Consider the following 27860-nt stretch of genomic DNA (forward strand, 5'->3'; position numbering starts at 1 on the left):
CCTATATATATATATACAGGTTGGGCCAAATAACCTGTGACAGGCTATTTTCTCCGAAACTATTAAAGATATAGACTTGAATTTTTTTTACATTAAATGACACATGGGGGCTGATTACTTGGCGCGTAATAAAATTTTTTGGGGGGATTTTTAGGGAGACAAAAAGAAGATACCCCTTATTTTTTTAATTGAATGGGGTACGTTTTTTCTAAATTTTTAGGTAGCTTTTATCAAATTAACAACATTTACTTGAAATATTATTTTTATTTTTGTACTGTTAAAGAGTTATGAAAGATTTCAATTTGATTTACAGGATACATTTATTGATGTATTCTAAGTTATTTCAACCTTGTTTACAAACATGTTTGAATTGAACATTGAGAAGGTAATTTCTTCCACTTAGTTGTCAGTGTTACAATGGAAATTCTGTCGTAGATTAGACGTGAAATTTGAGGCCCGAAACAATCTTCGCAAACGCATTAACATGTGTTTAGAAGCTCGGGGACACCATTTTGAACATTTAATAAAGTGACTTCATGTAAATACTGATAATTTACATTGTACATTTATTTCTCTAGTTACTCTACATTAAGCGCAAATTTGTTAATATTTTGAAAAGAAATTACCTTCTCAATGCCGAACATGTTTGTAAACAAGGTTGAAATAACTTAGAGTACATCAATAAATGTATCCTGTAAATCAAATTGAAATCTTTCATAACTCCTTAACAGTACAAAAATAAAAAAAATGTTTCAAGTAAATGTTGTTAATTTGATAAAAGCTACCCAAATATTTTAAAATATGTACCCCATTCAATTAAAAAGATAAGGGGTACCTTCTTTTTGTCCCCCTAAAAGTCCTCCCAAAAAATTTTCCTATATGTAAAAATAAAAAAAGTTCAAGTCCATATCTTCAATAGTTTTGGAGAAAATAGCCTGTCACAGGTTATTTGGCCCACCCTGTATTTATGTATATAAGTATATAGAGTATAGATATATGGAAATAATTTAAGAGAAATAACAGGATAACAATAATTTTGTAAAAAATTCGTGAAAAGTTATACTTGGTAAAAGGATGGGACGTGGGCAAGGGTTGTTTGGTGTCATAGAAACATATACACTGGAAAACTTACACAATTCTCTTCTCACAATTACTCTTAAGAACACTGTTTCCCATAAACAGTCGCATGATTATACCTTATACCTATCAAACACGTCACAGTTACATATTAATTAAGAGTATATAATACATGATGGAAGAAATGGACTAGAGAGAGAGAGAGATACATATGTATATACATAATCTGAAATAAGCTATAAAATTGTCTTCTACATTGAATAAAAAATATAAGCTGTACAAATCAATATCCAGCCGTAAGTGAAAAATAGAGAATACAAATCTCAGTTATCCTAACCGACTTTTTTGAAACCGTACGGTTTAAATGGAATAGATGAAGAATCTAATTTTAAATGGAATAGACGAAGAATGCACAAAGTGAGGATAAGACGTGCGCAGAGCTGTTGGGTGTTACAGATGCTGATTTCTGCTGCGGAATGCGATGGCCTGGTGACACTACCGGCTTGACAAACCAGTCGTCGATCTTCTCTAACGACCTCGAGAACCAGAACAAGAACCAGAACAATAACCACTATACGTCGCACCAATACCTTCGCACTCACCTTCGCGGTCCGTCCTTTAAATTTTATTTCTTGTTACTACCTAATATCATTTACTTGAAGTTAATTCATCATTATCATGATCTGTTTATCAACTTAAATTGATCTACGCAGCTTATTCAGTACTAACTCAATTTTCGATTCTATTAAAAGAATCATAAAATATTATGACTTATATTATTGAATCTTTAGATACAAATTTACTTACTAAACTTATTAGGGATTATAAGAAAATATTTTTTGTAAAAAAGAAAAATATTGATATTATTGTTTATATGTTGATGCATATTTTTCTATTTACAAATATAATAAATAATAATAAGAACAATAATAATAATAATTGTTTTATACATACAACAGAGCATGTAATTAAATTTTCATAAATTAAATTTAAATTTTAACAAAGTTTAGACACAAAATTTGAAGAAAAGTTTTAAAATCTAAAATTTAAAGGAAACAGTAACACTATATTTTATGATTTGGTACATACTTTTCTAACTACTATATCTACATATATTTTAATTTAGTTTTAGTTAGAAAATAATCTGATTCTATATGAAAACCATTTTTTAATAAGAAATAATCAAAATATTGTACTTTAGGAAATAATCGCTAACATTGTAATTATAACCAATTGTAAACTTAATTAAATAAATAGCTGATATACAATTAATTGGAGTACTGAATGGGACGTGCGTATCGATCTTTCTCGATGGTTTACAGGTCGGTCAGGTAATATACATACAAATATGTCTCGTATAATATACATCAAAGTTTATTTAATTATATTAATAAATTAAACATTGTGATTTATTTTTTAAAAAGGTGTTATACTTGCAGTTTTGCTAACTTTTGGTTAGAGATAATTTAATTTTAGATCATTTATAAATTTTTATTTACATATCCAATCTATTATATTCAAAATTTATTAACTTTTAGAAACTGGAAAAATTATTTTTTGCAATTTGTCTTAATTTTTTCCTAGAATATTACACATTGATATATATATATTTAATATTATATTCTAAATAAATAATTTTAAAATATGTCAATAAAGAAACTTATCCAGTTTTTAAAGGTTTATTATTAAAGTGTAGTAAAAGTTGATTTAATTGAAATAGAAAAATCACATTAAGAATATCATTGACGTATCAATGTCTAACTATTCTCGAATGCATTAGTAATATTAATAAACAATTGAAACATATTGTTGACCTAATCTTCGCCATATAGTTTTAGCATTTTAGATATCTTTTAGCCATATATATATATATATATATATATATATATATATATATATATATACAGGGTGTCTCAAAATGACCGTATCACCTCTCGGGTGCAGGTAGAGCGGGTTAAATGGAATAGAAAAGTCCTGTGCCATTTTGCGATTTTCAGAATAATTATTGAGAAATTAATTTAGAAAGATCGGCAAATCCGGCGCGAGTATTAGCCCGCTTGCAAAAAAGATGGCGAGAAGGACGGCCTACCACAAAAAAGATGGCGAGAAAGACGGCCCATCGCTAGGCCGGTCGCTAAATAATAATCGTTAATCTATTGTTCTTATCAACGCTTCTCGTCTATGCCCCTGGTAACCGCGAGGCAATGGCGCCTATTTACGCCACGCGCGCTTAGCGACCGTCCTTAGGGCCGTCTTTCTCGCCATCTTTTTTGCAGCGGCCTAATACTCGCGCCGGATTTGCCGATCTTTGTAAATTAATTTCTCAATAATTATTCCGAAAATCGCAAAATGATACAGGACTTTTCTATTCCATTTAAGCCGCTCTATTTGCACTCGAGAGGTGATACGGTCATTCTGAGACACCCTGTATATATATATATACATATACAGGGTGTCCCCGAATTGGCGGATCAACTCTCGTGGGTAGATAGAGCGTGTTAAACTGAAGAAAAAAATCTTATATCATTTTGTTAAATTCACAATAATTAATGAGATATAAATTAATAAAGATCGACCAATCCGTGCCAGTATAAGCGCGCGGCGCGAAGAAACCTCCCAGTTGTTACTTGATACTAGACGCGCGGCAAGACATAAACGCAGAACGCACTGTACGTCTCTCTTTCAGTACCCCCTTTGTACGTCCGTTGTACAGCGCTCCGCCTACTGTCTCGCTGCGCGCTTAGTATCAAGAAACAAGTAGGAGGTTTCTTCGCGCCGCGCGCTTATCCTGGCACGTATTGGCCCATCTTTATTAATTTATATCTCATTAATTATTGCAAATTTAGTAAAATGATATTAGACTTTTCTCTTCAGTTTAACACGCTCTATCTACCCACGAGAGTTGATCCGCCAATTCGGGGACATCTTGTATATATATATATATATATATATATATATATATATATATATATATATATATATATATCTGTACACTCATATACATACATGCATACCAGGATAATTAAAAATAAATAAATAAGACATTAACAATAATATAATTATTAAACTATTAAGGAATGATAATATATTCGATGTTTAATTATAATTATTACAAATCTTAATATTAAAGAAAATATAAATATTAAAAAAAAGATATATACATGATTGGTACTATGAGCTCGTGTCTGTGGGACTGTGATTTGTGATGTGTATGTTTAGTTGTGGCAGCGGACCTTCCCTCTCACTTTGTAATCATCATAAATCATTTTTCATTTATTACATGTCTCCTGACTTCATGATATGCTTAGATATTATTGACACTTCGCTCATTCGCATATAAATTTTCTTACATGAATAAGATATAATATATTTAAATGTGTGTGAAATACTTTCGCTATATTAAAAAATATAAAAGACTAACTTCCTATAATTATGCTTTGGTAAATATGTATAAAAGATTACACTCGTTACTTACTTTAATTACTTTGATTTTTATATATATGATAAAAAAAATAATTACTAAAGAAAAAAAAGACAAATAAAAGCCAAGGCGCGGTAAATACAGCGCAAATTTTTTTTTTACTTTGTTATAATACACAATGTTTAAAAAGTATACATTAATTATATACAAACGTTTCGCACGATTTCCATTTTCAACGAAACAAAATATATTGAAGTTAAAGGAATGTCATATACTAACGGTCAAGATGACATGAATATAAACTTTAATAATTCGAAATAAATAAGGCTCCAATATTTACAAACACATAATTATAAACTTGGCAATGAGAGCCATGCGCGGATGTTAATGCGTAAAATTTCTTTAGAAATTAATTCTTCCGCGAAATTTGAATCGTGCACAGGGCATATATTTTATAAACTTTTATATTACATACACAGAAAAAAAGTAAGTGTTAAATCAAAACTTATATACTCATATGAACGCGTTCATTGTTTCATATATTCGCAACAATTTATAATCTTCTTAGAAGAATTTAAAAATCTTAAATTTCGACAATATTATAATCTTATTTCAATATTACAATTGTCATTTCAAGAATAAAATAATTATTTTAACTCTGAGAAAATTATAATCTTCGATTTGGACATGTGTTATTTTCTATCCAACATTTTTTCCTCTCCATTCAAAAAAATTATTCTTAAATAACAAGAATATATTTTTCTCGATTGAACTGTATAAAATGTCTTCATCCAAGCAAATTTTCTTTGTTTAACCCAATATAATCTCATTTCAAGATTTACATTTTGAAACTAAAGATATTGTCAAAATAAGAATATTCTTTTTTTCTGTGTACTCAATAAACATACTCATAACCATAAAAATTATAAACTGGATTATTCCGCGGTAATTTGATGAGTGCATTCCCTCCTTGGTATAGCAGTATACATCAAGATATACATTAATACATATGTATCAATTGGTGATTTAACATATCAATCATAATATCTATAATTAATCCATTATACATATAATCAATTATATGTCAAATCATCGATCGATACACATGTGTCAACATGGCGTTTTAATATGGACAATTATTTTGTCCAAACTGTAAAAGTTTTGATGAGTCGTTTCTTCAATTATTTTTTTATGTTTAAATAATGCAACACCTCATAACGATTAGAACCACAGATAGTATGTGCTTATCAAATTACTGCGGAGTTTTTAACAAATTTTTTTCATTTTGAGTATATTTATTTCGTAATATTAATTGTAAATTTATATATGAGAGCGGCGCATTTTCGCATAAAACACTCTTTAAAATTCGTCATTGTTCAAATAAGTAAAACTAGAAAAATTTGTTGTATATATAAATCGATAGATTTTTTCTGCTTTTATTAATGATTCTAGTTTAAGTGGAAAATTTCATTTAGTCATAAAATATAAAATTACAATTGAAAAATTTAATTAATCTTTATTGCAACTTCTCAAAAAATATTTCGTATCCAAATATTGAAACTTGGAAGCTTTATAATTCAAAAAGTTCTTAATGAAAATACTTAATTACAGCGTTTTGAAAATTTCTCAAGGTAAATTATAAAAATATACAATAAAAAGATAGGTTTCCATTTAAGAAATTGAAAGTGACCTTCACGTGATCTTCAAACGACTATCCAAACTCAAACCAATGACACTATCTAATATCCTTCTTGAAACTGTACAATTATTGTCGCAAACATTTTTTTTGCTATAAAAAATAAAAAATGTTTTGAGGGAGAGGTTAAATTAAAATAAGACACCTATATGTATGTACAAAATTTCTATACAATTTCGTAAATGTAGAATTAAATTAATAAATTAATAAATATGCAATGCTTGTTTTAATACGTTTCATCTTTTATTAAACGTTCAAGCACAGCTATTATTATATATTTTTATATACATTTTTAAAAACATTTATTATTATTTCTAAAATTACATTTCCCTAAGTTTCCTGGTTAAATAAACATTGTTTTCTTTTTTATTTCAACTTCAAATAAAATAGCGAAATATGTTTTATAGGTCCCTTTTATGCAAAAAAAATGGCGATTTTTTCTTCACACTTTCTCTTTTTAATATCTTCATCAGGAAAAACTTATCTTAAACATTGTAAAAACTCCTTTCTTCTTAAACTCTTATAAGTGTAAATGAAAAATAATCTTAATTTTCTTTTTAATAGATTTATCCATATAACTAACAATTATTTTTTTACATCTTTATAGAATTTTACATTTCTAGCATGACACGCTAATTTATGAATTTCAAAGTCATTTTCAATATGCAACAATGTTTATTATTATTAACTGATTTAAAATAAAAATCGTTAAATTTTATGAAAATTGTCTATTAATTTTTAAAAGAATTTAATATTTGTGTTTATTTGCATACAAATCATGTTATTTAAATTAACAAAATAACGATAACAGGAACTTGAAGTCTCTTCACCAAAAGATACACAAAAATATATAAAATCTCAACAGAAAAACAATAAAATAAATAACAATAGATAAAATCAAATTTAATTAAAAATATCAGTAAAGTACTTCAAAGTAATATGTGTATCTTAAAAATCAGAAAAATTTGCCACGTGATTCAATATATTTCAAAATTTAACTTTCTACAATATATATGAAAATCAAAATGTGATAATTTTTAGATCAGATATATCCTTTTATGCATATTTACTGATGCTTTTATATAAACATAAATGTACATACATAAACAAGATTTTACAATTACTAAATATTTAAATATCCTGAAATGAAAATAGCATCAATAATTTAATACAATAATATTAAATAATATTTGTCATCATAATTATCATTATAAATAAGGCTCAAAATTGGCCAATGAATATTATGTATAACGTGTTTAGATACCATAACTACATTTACGTATGTAATAAAATTTATTACTTACTATTTTACTTTGATTTTCAAAACTTAGCTGAGATTGATTTTTATTGCAACGCTTAATTTCTTACGTATCTTCATACTATTCACGTGAAACAAACTCATATATATGTACAATAAAAGTCAATATTAATTGATTTGTAAAATCAACAGATGACACTTCTCAATATGTGTGTAAATATAATAATTATGAGCAATTACGAATTCTATACAATATTTTATTGATAATTATTAGTCTATTTTAATAGTTTATAACTCAAAAATTTGATTTTCATATTTTTATATTTATCTTGATATTTTAAAGAAATTTTCGACTTTATTTTATTTGCAAAATAGCTATTAAAGTATTGTAATTTATAATAGCATTGTGATATTATTGTATAAATACGAGATTCTCTCTCTAGAATTATTTCACTCACAGTATAAGTTAAATAATTTGAATAATTATCTCAATGAATAACAATACTAAATTATTTCAAGAATGTCTTACTGAGAAAATAAGTTTCTCAGATTCTTCTTTATGCACTGCATATTTAATAGCGGGTAATATTTTAAATTAATTCTTCATGAAAATTAATATTTTTGTAGAAAGATCCAATATAATTTAATTACGAAACAACAGACGCGTTAAACAATATGGATATCAAGAAACAAGATTCGATATATTTGAAATAAGGTAACACGCGATGTAACATGCCGCTTCCATCAACCACAAACGTAACAAGTTAGAATCGATCGTATTACGGTGCGGCATGAGAGTTGGTCGCCAATCGCAGGATCTACATTCCAATGAAGCTTGACTTTCGTGCTCGATGCATCGATCTATTAGTGCTCACTTCGTCATGTACAATATGTTGTTATTAAGAACCGATGTCGACGTGTTCAGGCATTAGCAACATGCATCGATGTTTTTTTATTTTTAATTCATTATTTTTATTGTATATATATACAGGGTGTCCCAGACTTACCGAATCACCTGTTAATGGTAGATTCCTGAGGTCATTTAGAGACGAAAATCCTAATACCAAAATGTCGAGGCTACAATAGTTTTCAAATGGTAAGAGTTTAAAGTTGACCAATTAGCATGACAAAACTTTGCGTGCTCAGGCACGTCGCATATTAAAAATGCCACCGCACTAAATTTAATTATCGACATTGAAATATTGATAAATTATGTATTTAATTTATTGTTAAGTTATTGTTATGTAGTAATTTATTGTTATTAAAATAATTTTATAAATTTATCTTCTTCATGTGCGGTTAATAAATTTCGGTATTAGAATATCTCCGCAATGACAGAAAATTCTCGTAATTCTGCGCGCAACATCGACATTGAATTTAATTGGGTGGCTACGAGGATTTTCTGTCATTGCGGAGATATTCTAATACCAAAATTTATTAACCGCACATGAAGGAGATAAATTTATAAAATTATTTTAATAACAATAAATTACTACATAACAATAACTTAACAATAAATTAAATACATAATTTATCAATATTTCAATGTCGATAATTAAATTTAGTGCGGTGGCACTTTTAATATGCGACGTGCCTGAGCGCGCGAAGTTTTGTCATGCTAATTGGTCAACTTTAAACTCTTACCATTTGAAAACTATTGTAGCCTCGACATTTTGGTATTAGGATTTTCGTCTCTAAATGACCTCAGGTATCAATCCATTAACAGGTGATTCGTAAGTCTGAGACACCCTGCATATATATATATATATATATATATATATATATTATGTGCGATTAATGTGACCGTCTCATGACTAATATAAATATCAACATTAAAATTAGAAAATGATAAATTATATGTGCTCTTTAATAATATTCCTTTAAAATATAAAAATGTTATACTAGTAAAATTAATTGCTTCTCTTTTTTCTTTATAAAAACTGGTACTCTTGAATATTATTTTATCTTAAAAAATTACTTTATCTTAAAATACAAAGCGGGCTTATACTTTATATTTTATATCTTCTAACCTAATGTATATCTTTACTTCTCGCAGTAAACAAGTTTGTCTTAATTGTTTATATGTGACGACGGTCAAATCGCTGGTTAAGACTCGAGTCCTTCTTGAGAGATTGAAACATTTGTTTGAGGATGTATTATAAAGACAAATTTATCCGTAAACACATTCGTAGCCTTTAAATGAAATATATGTTATAGTAGATAATAACGCCCTTTTATGTATTATAAAAAATTGTTGTTTACTTTTTTATTCTGACTAATGAGATGTTTGTCTAGCATTATACAGTTTTTGTCAGATAATAATGTAGTACCACCATAATTGTTATGAGTTTTTTAACATTGTGTTGTGTAGTAATTTATATATACACAATTTTCTAGCAAGGTATATAATTTTCGCAAGTATTCTATAGGTGATAGGAATGATTAATCATCAGATGGTATTGTTGATCGTTTTCTTTAATACATTCTAGGCAAACTAGAGCACTTGTTGCAGTGTCTTATTGATCAAATGCGCTTTAAATCAATAGAGACTTTATATATCCTAACAGGATGAATGTGTAATCAACAATAATTATTTTGGAATAAAACTAATCCGAGTCCTAACCACGACTTCAAGCTTTTTCCCAAATAAATAGCAGCATGTGCACAGCATGGCTCGAAAAAAGCTTTCAGCATATTCCTAAAGAGCATCAGCTTATGTTGCTATATATATATATATATATATATATATATATATATATATATAAACACATAGACCTATACAATATTTATATTTTACATGTTTACAATTGTATGGAATTTGCATCGGACAATTTCCATGCAATGAAAAAATTCTACACCGATCGATCTATCATATTGTATTATATAATATCAATTGTTTAATATAAATCACGAAATATGATTTATTTTAAGTTATTTCTTCTAAAATATAAAGAATATAAATTTTATTAAATATGTACAATATAACAATATTTAACTGATAGACCAACCTGCTAGAAAAAAATGTTCGTTAACGTAATATGAATTGAGCATAAAAAAAGCGTTGCTGAATATTTTTATTATAATTACAATGTGTAATATATCCGCGCTATCATATTCTTTTTTTATATATTTGACATGTTAATTATATAATGCATATATTATATATATATATATATATATAAAATACAGCACGAAATATTGTTAAAATATTGCATGAATATTTCAATAGTGTGACAAATTACAAATATTGCAGTAATATTGTGCAAATATTATAAATTAAAAATTTTATTGGAGATATTACAAAATATTACTTCTATATTATAATGCAATCACATATCTTTTGTTAGTTTATTTATTTACTGTTATGTGACGCAATATGTGTTATCTATTCTGTATTCAAGTTTTTTTCATAAGAGAACCTAAAGCCTGCAAAAAACACAACTAGTAATATTAAATATATTTTTTTTATCAGCTTAATTTTTGAAACAATCCTACAGGGAATTCAGATATGAAACTAATTGTTTAAAAATCGGACAAATAAGTATTATGCAAATAAGAAATATTCTGCAATATCTTGTATTCACGTTGCAAAAATATATATGCAATGTGACTTGAAATATATCAGCATCGTTACAGATTTAGTGTACAATATAGTTCGGGAGCATTTGCATGTAATATTCCAATTCTGCAAAACAATATTCTCGCAATATTCCTTAAATATGTCGTGCTGTAGGGGATATATATATATACAGTACCGGCCAAAAAGATATCACCTTTAATATTTTTGAGTATAATTTTATTCAAAGTGCATGGATATTTATAATATCATAATATATGTTTTGATAGTAAATACAACTTACCGAATAAAATATTTTTCATAAAATAATATAAAAACTTAATTTTAATAATATAAAAAATTAATTTTATAAGTAAGTAAATTAAATTAAATTTATGTTCAAAAATCCTAAAGGTGATATATTTTTGGCCAGTACTGTATATATATATATATATATATATATATATATATATATATACATATAATATACATATATTATTCAAGTTGCAAAAATATGCATATTATTTTATAACAAATAGTATATAATAATATAAAAACAAATATTAACACTTTGTACAACTTAATGATCGATCGGATAAACGAAATGTAAAAACTAAAGTCCTATTTGTTTATTGTTTCAGGAACATTGACTGTGAATGTGAGCGTGCTGTTATTAAGTTTAGCTTCTCCAGATGAATCCAGTCTGGTAATATAATTACATCTTTTGTGTTCTAGTTTAATAAAAAATAATGAATGAGACTCACACTTTTATAATCTCCATATATAATCATAAATTATAATAATTCAAATTACCTCAATTATGTTATTGTCTAATCCTTTTCACAGAAATACGAAGTGGAATTCCTACTGCAGCAACAATGGTACGACCCACGATTACGTTATAGTAACAGATCCAGATATGAATATTTAAATGCGATTCACCATTACGAAGATATCTGGTTACCGGATACGTATTTCATAATGCATGGAGATTTTAAGGATCCTATCATTCCCGTTCATTTTGCCCTGCGGATATATCGCAATGGCACTGTCAACTACCTTATGCGGTACTATATAACACTGATATATTTTAAATTAAATTTTCTAAACATAAAATATATATCTCAGTTATAATATATATATATATATACAGGGTGTCTGGTAAGTCGTAAAAAGTCTTTCGTGTACAGATAGAGCGGATCAAACTGAACAAAAAGGTTCTGTATCGTTTTGCGTTTTTTGGAATAATTATTGAGAAAATAATTTAAAAATATCGACTAATTTGTGTCAATATCCAAGAGTCAATTTTGCATCAAACGGCTGGTGTGAGCGGATGCACTGTTTTGTTGTGCACTTCTTCAGCGATCTGACGCACAATTTTTTCGTTCACCCTCAAAGTGTGTACTAATTTTCAAAGAGATGTCCCCGGATCTTCTGAAATCAGTTCTTGGACTCTGTTTATGAGTTTCGGCGTCTTGTATTTCTCTGCCGCTTATGTATCTTTTTTGTTGGGAATAGATTCGTCTTCAGACTTCTCTAAAGCCGTATACTTTTGTACAATGTCGTAACTGTTGATCGGCGGTATCCGAAGAAATTAATTATTTTAAGCAGTATCCGTCCAGCGTGAAAGCTTTCGATTATCGCTATTTTTCGATTAAATTCTGCACTATGCAACACGTGTTCCGTTATTTTTTATTTACGAACTTTTTACCCGTATATGTATATGTCTACATTAGTGACACGTAGCGCATCTGGCGGAATTATAATATAGCCAAAACTTCAAATCGAATTTTGTCCGAATTCTAGCGCCGCACCCTGTATATGAGTAAAATAGTAAATATTATTAATTCAATTCAAATATTAATGATTCACATTTTGAACTGCATGTGGGAAAGGCTTCTGATTATAATATATCATGTAATATATATCACGTAATATATTCACTTTTTATCATTCTTTTACTTTTTACATTAAATTAGAACTATTAAAATAGAGACAATGATAAAGTCAATGATAAGTATATATTTTAATTGTTATTAAAGTGAAGGTTGATACATATATGGTATATATATGAAAATTTAATAATTTGTTTAATAAACAATATATTAGTCTGATTCTTGCTTATCGCGTACGTTCTTTCGTGTTTAATATTTCACGGAGCAATTATACATATATATACATAGATACATATATGTATGTATACATATACGTATATATATATATATATATATATATATATATATGTATATGTATATATATGTATATATGTATACATATATGTATATATATATATATATACAGGCTGTCCCACCTGGAAGTGGCCACCCTCTTTTATCTTTTAAATTAAAAGAGATACATATCAAATATGTATAAAATTAAATGGCCTGAACTAAACTTTATTGTGAGTATAGTGATTGATTACAAAATTCATTTGTATTGAAGAACGGAGAGGTATGCATAATTTTTTTTATAATAATGTAGATATTTTGATATACTAAAAGTTGTAGCACTGTTTGAAACGAATACAACGATGTATAATTTAATGTAAATATTTTCCATATTATACGAGGTTTTCCGGCTTGAAATATCGCGGGCGACGTCTACTATTTCATTTTCAGTCCTGCGATATGGCCAAATTCTGACTCGTGCATTAGTAAAAAAATGACATGACATACGTCAATTTCTGAAAGACGGAGCAAAATGGTACGGGGAGTGAAGCTCTTGCGGGGAGGGATCGTCATCTTGATTGGCGACATTAGTACTGTCATCTTTCGGTATTCAACTATATTTTTTAGCTGATTTAGGATAATAGTTGATAAAATGAGGAATAACATATATGTTTTTTATTAATTATTTATTTTGCTTTAAATAAAATTATTGAACATATTGAACATGAAATTAACACCTATTAACATACCTATAACCCTTAAATAAAATTAATTTATTTGTCATAAAATACAATTAGTAAAAATTATAATTTTAAAATATGTTAAAACACGATTTTTTTATATTGCGAAAAATATAACACATTCATCTGATTTAAGTTATAGACATTTTTATAATAAATTAATTTTATTTAAGAGACAATAATTTTATATATACGTTATTATTTTATATGTTTATTATACATATATTATTTATTATATATTATTTGTATGTGTTAATTTTAATATAGGTATATTAATAGGTGTTAATTTCATGTTCAATATGTTCAATAATTTTATTTAAAGCTAAATAAATAATTTATAAAACATATACGAGGTTTGTTCAAAAAAAAGGTGATTTTTCAAATTTTGCGGGCTATGTACATTCGATTTTCGAATTTTTTTTTGTTGTGTTGGTACACATGTCCCCAACATATATTAACATTATCAGCCATTTTGCATTTTTAGTTTGTTTTTGACAGATATAAAGGTTAGACGTGTTTTGGTGTGCTTGGCAATTTTTTGCTATCGAAAAAAATGGATCAAAGAATCTGTATTAAATTTTGTGTGAAAAATAAAATGAAGTGCTCCGACGCACTTAAAATGTTGACTGTGGCATTTGGCGAGTCTACTTTAAGCAAAAAAAGTGTTTATGAGTGGTCAAAAAGTTCGGTCAAATGTGAAGGTTTTGCTCACTGTTTTCTTCGATTACAATGGCGTGCTGCATCGTGAGTTCTTGCCAGAAGGTCGTACGGTCAATAAGGAATATTACCTTGAAGTTATGCGCCATTTGCGTGAAGCAATACGAAAAAAACGCCCGGAATTGTGGAACAACCAGTCATGGATAATGCGCCAGCGCACACGTCATTGCTTGTTTGTGATTTTTTGGTTAAAAACAACACCGTAATCATGCCTCAGTCACCGTATTCACCGGACTTGGCCCCCTGCGACTTTTTCCTGTTCCCAAAACTGAAAAGACACATGAAAGGACGGAGGTTTGCCACGATTGAGGAGATAAAGACCGCATCGCTAGAAGAGCTCAAGACCATACCAAAAAGCGCATATCAGAAGTGCTTCGAGGATTGGAAAAAGCGCTGGCACAAGTGTATTATATCTGAGGGGGATTACTTTGAAGGGGACAAAATTGATATTGATGAATAAATAAATATTTTTCGAGAAAAATAAAAAGTCACCTTTTTTTTGAACAAACCTTGTATATTAGTCCTTATTTTTATCAACTATTATCCCAAATCAGCTAAAAAATATAGTTGACTACTAAAAGATGACAGCACTAATGTCGCCAATCAAGATGGCGATCCCTCCCCGCAAGAGCTTCACTCCCTTTATTATTTTGCTCCATCCTTCAAGTCCGTGCTTTTAAGTTTGTTGGCGCCATCTTGCCTTAATCGTTACAATAATTGTGATTCCCACATTCTGCCATTCCTGATCTTTTTCGGTCATCGAAAGAACATCTCTATACAATTTCATATAATCATTCATAGTTGTCGTTCAAGATCTTCGTCGTTACAAATTTTTACGACTTTATTCTATCACCTTTTGATCTATCATCATTTTTACTTTTGATATTTTGTAAGCTTCTATCGCTGTTTAAGTTTTAATCCTGGCACGAATTACGTTCGTCGGATTGCAATTATGTTATGTTTTTTGTATATCGGAGCTTTTTTACGGTGTTTATAGTATCATTAATTTTCGACTTGAATTTTTAAAATGTTTCTTTTCCCAATGTTTCTTAAATTATCACATTCTTCATTGAATAATATATCCTTGTTCTAATAATAATTGAAAATTCTCACGTTGCTTTATTTTTATTACGAATAAGACTCATGTATACGTTTCGCTGATAAGTAGTATTAATACATTTGTAACTTATTGTTAGCTATTTGGCGCTACCAATTTCATTAGCATATTGTTTAGCTTAGCAGCGCTAAGTTTTTTAACTAAAATTTTTTATTTATATTTTTCAATTTTTATATATAAATATAAATTTTAATTTTTTTATTAATTTCTAATTTTTAATTTTATTTTTTATATTTTGTATTATATTTTTTTTTCATTAAACTTTTCAGGATGTATGCATATTTTTAATTAACATAATTTTTTAACGTCATTATTTTTGTGGGATATAAAGTAGAAAATTAAAACAACTATTTTATATAACTTCTTTTGATTAAAATATTTAAATAAGTTTTCGTTTTGACTTATTGTTAGTACAATTTTTTTAATATCATTATTTTTTGTAAGCTATATTTTGTAGGATATATTTTACATAAAATTAAAATAATTTGTAGAAAAGTTTTTAATAACACCAACATATAATAATAGGTTGAAAATAATAATAACTATTTTGATAATACATATAACAGTTTCTTACGCGAACTTAATCCTTTTTTTTACCTTTTTTTTAAAAGGTTTTTTTAGAGATATGTATATACATCGCTTTTAGTTATATAGATGATCTAATTATTCTAGGATAATAATAAAACAGTCGCATTTAGAAAAAACTTTGATTGTTGCTGCTATACATATGAGGCATTCCATACGAAATCGACCACTTTTTTCCGTGAACATTTTTTATTTGCTTCATTTTTTTTTATGTTTTTGCACTTATTGAAAGTAGTTTCCACGATTTTTTTTAGATTTTTATCTCCATCCATACTCGAGTTATAAATTAAGAAAAGAAATTAATAAAAAAAAAATTCAAATAGTTATTACTTTAAGAAGAATAAAGATATTGGCATTTATCAGGGTCATTTTTTTTGTTTTTAAATGTAGTTATCGAAAAAAAATATTGAAAAAATTTTTTAAAATAATTTGACATCGTTTTAATCAATTTTAATCGAAATTATTTTTTTTCCTTAATGAGACCTTTTTCCTTAAATAACATTAATTAAATAAAACATATTTTATTAAAAATTATAACACAATAACATTTATTTTTTAATAATTTGAATAATTAATTATTTATTATTTATGGAATTATTAATGTTAAAAGATTTTCTCAATCTACTAATGCAAACTCTTATGAAATATTTAAAAACACAGGAAAACAAAGAAAAAGGAAAAAAAATAATAAATTAATTATTTTAATAAATTATTTAATTTATTAAAAAATAAATGTTATTGTGTTATAATTTCTAATAAAATATGTTTTATTTAATTAATGTTATTTAATTATTCTTTTTTTGCAAAGCTTCTTTTTCGATAGGAGTTGTCTAAGAAATTAATAAACATTATTTTTGAGGAAAACAGCGAAAAAATAGTTTTAAAAAATACTAAAATTTTTTTCTCTATTATTAATATTTTAGAATAAGTATTTATTATGTCTATATACTCTTTTTTTTATCAGAGTAATGTAAAAAACTAAAAAATGTAATTTTCGAAAAAAAAATTGCACAAAATGGTTTTAAAAAATCAAAGTTATTTGAATCCCCTCTTCGCTCATGGCTCAAAAATTTTGTATTTAAGTCTAAAATGTCATCAATTTTTTAGAAAAAAATCGAAGGGGTCTCATTAAGGAAAAAAAAATAATTTTGATTAAAATTGACTAAAACAATGTCAAATTATTTTTAAAAATTTTTTCAATATTTTTTTCGATAACTACATTCAAAAATAAAAAAAATGACCACTTGATAAATGCCAATATCTTTATTCTTCTTAAAGTAATAACTATTTGAATTTTTTTTATTAATTTCTTTTCTTAATTTATAAGTCGAGTATGGATGGAGATAAAAATCTAAAAAAAATCGTGGAAACTACTTTCAATAAGTGCAAAAACATAAAAAAAAAATGAAGGAAATAAAAAATGTCCGCGGAAAAAAGTGGTCGATTTCGTATGGAATGCCCCACATATATATATATATATATATATATATATATATATATATATATATATATATATATATTTATTGATGAAATGTACAGAGATCGTATCCAAGAAAGTGCGTGTATATGCGCCCGCGCTTGTATATGTGTGTGTATATATACAAACACACTTTTTTGGATATGAACTCTGAATATTTCATCAATAAATCTTAGAAAACTGATAGAACTATTACAGAACCAAATGGAGTTTTTATAAATTTGTATTGATTTGTTGGTGTGACAAAAGCTGTGTATTTTTAAATCTTTATTTACTAGTACGTAAAAGAATCCGTTTTTCAAATCGAGTACAGAAAATATACAAAAGTTTACAAGTGCGTCTATCTTATTTTTTATTAAAGGCATTGAATATTTATCGCGTATCATTTATTTTGTTTAGTGCTCTATAATCTATATATACGATTTGAAATAATCTTTTTATCTACAGTAACAACTGGATCAGCATACTCACTCGTGCTAGGTTTGATTATACTTGTTGCTAACCATTCACGTATTTAATTCTTTAAAATATCTTTTTCCTTTGGAGAGAAATCTACAGACGAAGATTAACTGGCGTCGAATTCATTAAGAGAACTTTACCCGATAAAAAATTTCTTATGTATAGTTATGCAGAATTGAATATAATTATACAGTAGTCTACATAATTGTGTAAAAATATGTATAATTATAGATGACACCATATAAAACGTTACGTATATTTATATATAAATGGATTGATAGCTGCAATTAGAAATATGTATATGTAAGCTTATACATACTTATATACAATGCCTGCATCATTTTATGTGTAATTATATATAATTATATATAAAATGAACAAATTTCGTATATAAATTTGTATAATTAGATACGACCATTTCTATCTGATTATATATAAAAATTTGTTACCGGGTAGTTTCCTTCGTAATTGGTTATTAATACTTCTATTTTGCTTTTATACGTTTCTGGAGCTTCGATTTCATTGATAGTAGCACAATTTGCAAAGATCGCTTTCTCAAAGATCATATGTTCGGGGTTCTTCTCCTTTGCGGTGTCAACTTTTCCTTTCAGCAACTATTTGATTTCGATTTTTTCTTTCCCTATAACTATCTCTGTGTTACGCAAAAAGTTATATTCTAGTATCAACTCGGCCATCATTGAGTTGATAGAAACATGTACAATGCTTTCATAAGTATTGTTTCCAACTGACAATTTTAATTGGAATTGCCCTTCGGTCTTGTGACATTTCGTAATTAATAATGAAAACGGGTTGTTTGACTTAATTCTGGTTCACTAATATGCTTGTACATATTGTATAAGACTTACATCACTTCTGATCAGAGCGTAACACTTTATCTTGCAATATTGACAAGAATAAATTTATTGTCCGTGTTATTTATGCAATTCACTATGCATGGTTATAGATGCTTCCAATATCTATGTTTACTGGTATTTTAATATAATATGTTTAAAGTTATTGCATTTAAAACACTTTAACCCTTAATTGCATTTGAACAATTCTTTATATCGTATTCTGTTGAATTACAATTAAAGCAGATTCTTATCCGGCTTTGTTAACAGGTTTTTTGCGCTTTTGCTTTCTTTCTGCTGTAGTCTTCCGTTGCATCTTTTCTCTCATTTGATTATACTTCCAGTTTCTTCTTTAGTTCGCGTATTGTGCGTGCTTCGTAGACGCGCTTTGTTGTCTTCTTTATCAGGTATGCCATATATATTGGATAAGCGCATTTTCTTCAATGTAATTTCGACTATTTTCTTGCATGGGGTAAATGTATTGTCAACTGCTTTCTGCGAGCTGGTGTTAGTGCTTAAATAGTTGATTATGTAGCATTATTTATTTTGATATGGAATTTATCTTTTAATTTTTGTTTAAGAATTTTCTACAAAGTACTCTTTTCTCAAATAATACAATACTTTGGCCGATCTTTTTAGAATTTATCTGGTATATGTAAGATCCCACTGTAGCAAAACACTCTTCAAATTCCATTTTTCAATTGCTCGAAAAATATGTCAGACTACCTTCTACATCTTTAATCGTGAAATTACATATTATGTAGACATTCTGAGTTTTTACTTTCGTTTGCATTTGTATATCAATTTCTCCGGTTGCCTTCCCGTTCAGTCGAAGTATCAGAATTTTCGGATTCATCTTTATATTGTTTAATTCCCGTGCAATGTCTCTCTTTATTATTCAACGTGACGCTATTGTTTCGTCTTATCTTACATCAACATGCCTTTGCTTGCTCGGATCGTTTTTTCTTTTCGTTGTCTGCAATCGAAAAGTCTTCATCACTTGTTTCATTATTATCTGTTTCTTTATCGTTTGCTATTTTCTTGTCTGCTATAAATTCCTTATGTACTATTTCATTTTCCCTCTGTTCTATTGTGCTTGAACCGTGTTCGTGCGATGGCTTCCTCTATCTGCTTTTTAAATTCAATTTTATTGCCGATCGTTATTAATTTCCGTGCTCTTAATACAATTTTAAATCAATTATCTTCAACTCATCGATGTGACAATTAACTTTATTCATTGTTTGTGGTTTCACAGATATTCTTTTCGTAAACCTTCCGTCGGCTGTTACGCTCGGTATCTATTATGCCGTAGTATCTTTATCTGTATGTTGTTGCTCGAAATCGGTCATCTTTTGCTGCTTCTTCACACAACTAATTCAATTGATGTCTATTTTTATAACTAACTTTTGCTGTTATAACCAATGTTTTCACTAGCACTGTTTTCGTGTTGTTAAACGACAATATATATATAGATAGAATTTATTCCAGATTTCCCTAAGGGTTGCCAGAGTGTTTTCAGGAATCCACCAAACCCCTTGCAATCTCCTCTTCTCCTCTTTCACTTACATCATCATATAAACATATATACACTATATACATTCAATATCTTACATGTATCCCCTCTCAACTCTCCTCATTTCCCTATCTCGTACCTGGCCATTTTACGATCTTACAATCTATTTTCCTTCCCTCCCCCACGCCCAACAACTTTTTCTCTTACCCTCCCTCTTCTCCTATCCTTTCTTTTACCCTCCTTTACCGTCCCACTCCTTTTCTCTATCCTTTCCACCCCTCTGTCTCATACATCTACACATAGTCCCTGTACATCATCATTACACTTACATAACAATATAATAAACCTTTACTCATGCCCCATTTCTTACAACCTCTTACACATCCTCACACTCCTACCCATCCCTCATTTCCCTATCTGTCCATTTTGTGACTCTACATTCTAATACTTATGTCCTCCTCTTCCGTCTCCCTCTCTCACCCTTTCTCTCTCTCTCTCTCTCTCTCTCTCTCTCTCTCTCTCTCTCTCTCTCTCTCTCTCTCTCTCTCTCTCTCTCTCTCTCTCTCTCTCTCTCTCTCTCTCTCACTCTCTCTCTCTCTCTCTCTCTCTCTCTCTTTCTCTCTCTCTTTCTCTCTCTCTCTCTCTTCCTCCCTCTCTCACCCTTTCTCTCTCTCTCTCTCCCTCCCTCTCTCACCCTTTCTCTTTCTCTCTCTCTCTCATACCTTCCTCCGGACTCCTTAACGGGTTGCCGGGGTGTTTTTAGGGGTACACCAAACCCCTTACAATCCAAAAATTATTTCAATTACACACTATGCTTCTATACACATTCTTCCTCCATTCCTCTATCTTCTCCTCACATATCTTTTCCCTTTCCCGATCCTAGCCAATTCGTGACCTTACATTCTGTTCCCCTTTCCCCACCCCACGCCCCTCTCATGCAGCTCCTGTCTATCCCATCCTATGTCCTCCGCTTCCGTCGCTCGTGTTCTTTCTTTCTCACTTCCTGCTTCTCTCCTTCTCCTCTCCCTCTTTCTTCTCTCTCTTCCCTCTACTTGTTTTTCCACTTCATTTTTCATCTCTCTCCTCCTTTTCCATTCTTTTACTCTCTTCCCCTGTAACCCGTCCTTTCCTCTCTTCTCTTTGCCCTCTTCCTTCTCCTCCTTACTCTCCCTCACTGCTTCTAACTTCCTGATTATCCTTCTCACTTCCTCTTCTCTTCCGCTCCTTCCTTTCGCTCCTTTACTCACGTTCTTCCACTCTTGGCTTCCCTCCACTCTTCTTGTTACCCTCTTGACGTCTCTTCACTCTTTCCCTTCGTCTACGCTCTTCCACACTTCTCCCTGTCTAGTCAGCACTCTTACATAACCTCCACCTGTCACTACAAGCGATTCTCGACTCTTCTTGCCCACCTTTATCCAAATCGATACCCCGTCCTTCTGATGTATCGATATCGATCCCTTGTTCATTCTTTTTTCCTTATACCATCCATTATGCTCCTACCGCCATCTATCGTGCTTATCCAGCACCCCTTCCCGTCCGTCGCCTCGCATCATTTTATCGATATCGATTTATCGACCTCTTTTTGCTATCTGCTCCATTATCCTCCTCTCCCAGTCTCGCCGTAATTTCTTTACGTCATATATTCCGCTCTTAATTCACTCCTCCTCGTCTCCGGCCTCTTCTTTCACTCCGCTTCCACTTTCAGCCCTCCGTTTTCTGTTCCACTATTTCTCCACCTATCTTTTTCTTATTCTGCTCATTCTCTCGCTTTTCCTCTCAAGCGTCACCAGCTCTTCCACGTCATTTCTTTCCACACTGCGATTTTCATGCCCTCATACTCCCTCTCTCCGTTCGCCCTTCTCTTTCCCTCCACTTTCTCATGCACCTCTTGCATTCCTCTTTTCACTCCTTCTTTCCTCACTTCTCCTTCCCATTTCTCTTAAACCTTGCACATTTCCGCACTCTTACTTTACTGCTTCCACTCTCTAACCGCCATCTTTCCAATCCTCTTTCTCTCTCTCTCTCTCTCTCTCTCTCTCTCTCTATATATATATATATATATATATATATATATATATAATATTGTCGTTTGACGACACGAAAACAGGTCTAGTGAAAACATTTGTTATAACAGCAAAAGTTAGTTATAGAAATAGACATCAGTTGAATCAGTTGTGTGAAGAAGCAACGAAAGATGACTGATTTCTTCACACAACTGATTCAACTGATGTCAATTTCTATAACTAACTTTAGCTGTTATAACCAATGTTTTCACTAGCACTGTTTTCGTGTCCTCAAACGACTATATATATATATATATATATATATATATATATATATATATATATATATATACAATTGTCGTTTGACGACACAAAAACGGTGCTAATGAATATATATATATACACACACACACAGTGTCCTATTTTAATGTTCCACCCTAAATATCTCTCTAATTATTTAGTTTAGAGAAAAATGTTTCAGACATAAGTTGTTTGGTTTCGAAGGGGTCATAAGATGGTACCATTGGTCTGACCTTGAAAAGTCATTTCAAGGTCACGTGAAGGTCACCTCAATTTTTTTTTAAATGGGACACCCTATATATTATTGCATATTCTTGTAGTTTATCTCAAGAGCTTTCCAAGATACTATAATAAAATATTTTTTCATTAAATACTTTTTGAGTTATAAGGCTTCAAAGTTGCAATATTTTGACATAAAATACAAGATATCTCGTAAAATATTCATTTCTCGATTATCTTACCCTAATACTTTTGTGCACAGAATAATGACACGAATCAATTAATGTAAAGAAAACACATAGTTATCTTTAAGAAATCTGAATTTACAACTAGCAGTTACACATTTTTACTTTAACATAATTATGTGTTTTAATTATGCCAATTGATTTATTTTATTATTCTGTGCATAAAAGTATTAGGGTAAAATAATCAGAAAATGAATATTTGTGTATATATATATATATATATATATATATATATACAGGGTGTCCGGTAATAATCGCCCCACCTCTCTAGGACAGATAGAGCAGGTCAAATTGAACATGAAAGTCCTCTACCATTTTGTGATCTTCATAATAATTACCGAGAAATTAATTAACAAAGATTGACAAATCCGGGCGAGTACAAGCGCGCGATGAGAAGGCCCATCTTACTGCTACGTGGTTACTAAGCGCTCATTGAATGATAAAAGGAGCGGTCTACGACTGGATGCGTATAAGTAGCGCGTTTAGTAACCGCGTAGCAATGAGATGAGCCTTCTCGCCGCGCGCTTATACTCGCGCGGATTTGTCAATCTTTGTTAATTAATTTCTCGATAATTATTACAAAGATCGCAAAATGATGTAGGACTTTTATGTTCAGTTTGACCTGCTCTATCTGCCCTACAGAGGTGGGGCGATTATTACCGGAGCCTGTATATACGCTCATAATTTGTAAAAAATCTTTCGTATACAGGTAGAGCGGATCAAACTGAGCATGAACATTTCTACATGGTTTTGTGGTTTTCGCAATAATTATTAAAAAAATAATTAAAAATGATTGACCAATTTGTATAAATATTAATGTGCAGCCAGAACAGACAGTTCATTGCTACGCGGTCGCTAGGACATGAGAATCCATCATTGCGTATCGCTCGTCCATATCCGTTGTCATTTGTATAGCACTCCAAAATTTTGACATACACGACTTTTTGATATCTAGCGACCGTATAACAATGAACTCTTCTCACTGTGTGCCTAAAAGTCGCAAATATAATGTATAGAAATACCAGGGACGAAAAAAGACCAGAAATGACAGAATGTGGGAATCGCGATTACTGTAACGCTTAAGGCATGTATATATGTATATATATATATATATATATATATATATATATATATATATATATGTACAGGGTGGCCCATTTTAAACAATATGGTCAATTTTCTCGTAAACTAAGCGAAATATCGAAAAATGGTTTAAACATGTGTTGCATGGTTTTGAAGAGGCTATAAGATGGTGCCATTGGTTTGACCTTGAAGAGTCACATGAAGGTCACGCGAAGGTCATTTTAAATTTCTTAAATGGAACACCCTATATATTTTTGCATATTCTTGTAGCCTATTTCGAAAGCTTTCCAAAACACTATAATAAAATATTTTTTCATTAAATACTTCTCGAGTTATAAGGCTTCAAAGTTGCAATATTTTGACATAAAATACAAGATATCTCGTAAAATATTTATTTTTCGATTATCTTACTCTAATACTTTTATGCACAGAATAATGAGACGAATCAATTAGTGTAAAGAAAACACAATTATGTTAAAGTAAAAATGTGTAACTGCTAGTTGCAAATTCAAATTTTTTCTTAAAGATAACTATGTGTTTTCTTTACACCAATTGATTCGTCTCATTATTCTGTGTATAAAAGTATTAGGGTAAGATAATTGAAAAATGAATATTTTACAAGATATCTTGTATTTTATGTCAAAATATTGCAACTTTGAAGCCTTATAACTCGAGAAGTGTTTAATGAAAAAACATTTTATTATAGTGTTTTGGAAAGCTCTCGAGATAAGCTACAAGAATATGCAAAAATATATAGGGTGTTCCATTTAAGAAATTTAAAATGACCTTCACGTGACCTTCATGTGACTCTTCAAGGTCAAACCAATGGCATCATCTTATGATAAGCCCCTTCGAAACTATGCAACACATGTTTGAACAATTTTTCGATATTTCGCTTAGTTTACGAGAAAATTGACCATATTGTTTAAAATGGGTCATCCTGTATATATGTGTATATATATATATATATATATATATATATATATATATATATATATATATATATATATATATATATATATAACACCTAACGTCTTCACCACAAAAATTTAGATATATATAATTACAATAAATGTTAATTTTTGTTGCTAATTTATTGCTATAAGCGTGAATTCATTGCTGCATTAGCAAGAAAACAATATTAAAAATAGAAGTTCTAATTTATTATTAAGCTAGTATCTCCATTTCTAAAAAATACTTATATGTATACAATATAAGTATTTTTTGGAAATGGAGGTACTAGCTTAATGATAAATTAGAACTTCTATTTTTAATATTGTTTTCTTGCTAATGGAGCAATGAATTCACGCTTATAGCAATAAATTAGCAACAAAAATTAACATTTAATTATATATATCTGAATATTTATGGTGAAGACGTTAGGTGTTAGATTAGATTTGGTTATATATACATATATTGTTACGTCCGAAAACGATTACAATATTATTCTCGAACGCGCGCGACGCAACTATTCGATTTCCCTTCTTACACTCGCACACACGCAATAAAGGGAGACTTCTTTAAATATAGAACAATCTTTATAAAGGTAATAATTATACAGATTGTAATTATAATGCTCATAGCTTACAAACATACAGTACATGAACGCAATTAATTGTTATGATTTTGTTTTTAAATTGTTTTCCTAATTTATTGCTCACTTTCGGAAATATTCTGGAGAATGGCTCTTTTTTTTCAAGTATAGTGTAACATTATTAGTAACTGCAACGAATTAGTAACTGAAATAAAAAAGTACACAACTAATGAGTCCTACGTTCAAAATTGTTATGAAAGTTTTGTTAGAATAAAAAAAAATTAATATTTAACAGCAAAAAGGTTAGTAAAACGCTTAGTAAATTGCATGAGAAAGAAACGTGTCCGATTTCTAATGCGCCAAGCATAGATGTATATTTTCTTTTAATAAAGAAGAGATGCAGAAAGAAACAACAGAATTTAGCAACAGAGTGATCAAATTGCTGGCAGAGAAAGTTCAATTCACTCGGCATCGCTGGAACCGTTTGCGCAGCGCTGTGTGACACGATACAGCGCGGCGTTGTGTTCATGAATTTTATTTTTTTTAACCTTGTTGCACCACTCTGATCTATTTGGCAAAAATATATGTAAAAATAGATAATTCGAAAAGGTTTTTGTAAAAATATAGTAAGTGTCACTCAAAAATATTAAAAAATTTTTTTTACTAATTTTTTTTTGTCAGAAAACTTTTTAATTTTTTTGAACAATTATTTCATTGATCTCCACAACATACATTTTTTTCATGAAAATTAGTTCAGTCATTTTCAAGAAAAATTTCTTTCTTGATTTTTATCCCCTCTATAACTCCCACAAAAATGCTATTTTGAGGTAAACATTTAACATAATTTTAACCAATTACATTGGTGTCAACTTATGGACCTGATACATGCGGGGACAGATTTACCTATTTATCCGGCTATACCCTTTATTGCTCAACATTTGACTTGTTTTGCTTTATTACTGATTGTGAATGTAAAATGATATTAGGCAAGAGGTCTGACAAGTAGTTTAGATGATAAGAGCAGTTGCCAAAAAAACAAAAGATCTTGGGTTTGATTTCCAATTCAGTTACTCATGCTTCATATATTTTTCGCGTCTGCAAAAATGTTGTTTACAAACAATCATTTTTCGGACTGAAAGATATTGTGAATCTTACGACAACTGTTGCTTACAATGAACAATTGCGTGTCTGGGCCACTCTATACACTCTTGTTTCACTATTTGCACCTATATATATTAAGTTTTGAGTTCAATAAAATTAAATAATTGCTTATTATTTATTAAAATTGTGTGATAGCCTTTAATAGAACCTAACATCAATAACTTTAATATTTTGTCAAGGCATGACTCTTATTGTTAGTAACTTTTAATAGAGTTTAGTTGTGATTCTTTTATTCGAAAATTAACAATTGACACCTGGAAAAGAAGTTTATATAATCAAATATTAATATGTATTATTATGTATTAACCCTCAGTTCCTAGACTATCGGAATTTTACGTCCTAGACTGGGTCTGTGGGACCCGAGCGATATTCAAACGCTTGTATCTCGGAATCAAATTAACGTAGAATTAAAAATTTTTTTTCCAAATTGAACACCAGAATCTCAAGAAAAAGAATATCCAATTTAGAATTTTCCAAATTTAATAGTTTGTTAAATATTTTGAAAAATATGAAAGTAATTTTTGAAAAAAAAACACTTTTTTTTCAAAATTAAATATCTCCACTTCAAATCAAGATAAAAGAATTTTATTAGTGGGCAAACGAAAGGTCTTGAGTTGTACTTTAAGGCTGTATTTAATTTTTATAAATATATATATATTTATAATTATATATATATATAT

General features: G+C 29.2%; 1 protein-coding gene across 16 annotated transcripts in view; it reads left to right on the forward strand.

The window, feature by feature from the left end:
- Positions 1–27860, forward strand: part of LOC140668221 (glutamate-gated chloride channel-like) — a 185448-nt gene that overhangs the window by 120184 nt on the left and 37404 nt on the right. For 10 of the 16 annotated variants that reach the window (XM_072897031.1, XM_072897033.1, XM_072897034.1 and 7 more), the window contains 3 exons: positions 1534–1686; positions 11650–11714; positions 11855–12075. In XM_072897031.1, the coding sequence (XP_072753132.1) occupies positions 1534–1686; positions 11650–11714; positions 11855–12075 (439 nt within the window). Of the gene's footprint in view, positions 1–1515; positions 1687–11649; positions 11715–11854; positions 12076–27860 lie in introns of all 16 variants that reach the window. The other 6 variants (XM_072897039.1, XM_072897041.1, XM_072897044.1 and 3 more) reach the window with 2 other exon arrangements.

The sequence above is a fragment of the Anoplolepis gracilipes genome, chromosome 7 (genome assembly GCF_047496725.1).
Source record: "Anoplolepis gracilipes chromosome 7, ASM4749672v1, whole genome shotgun sequence".
NCBI classification, from domain to species: Eukaryota; Metazoa; Arthropoda; class Insecta; order Hymenoptera; family Formicidae; genus Anoplolepis; species Anoplolepis gracilipes.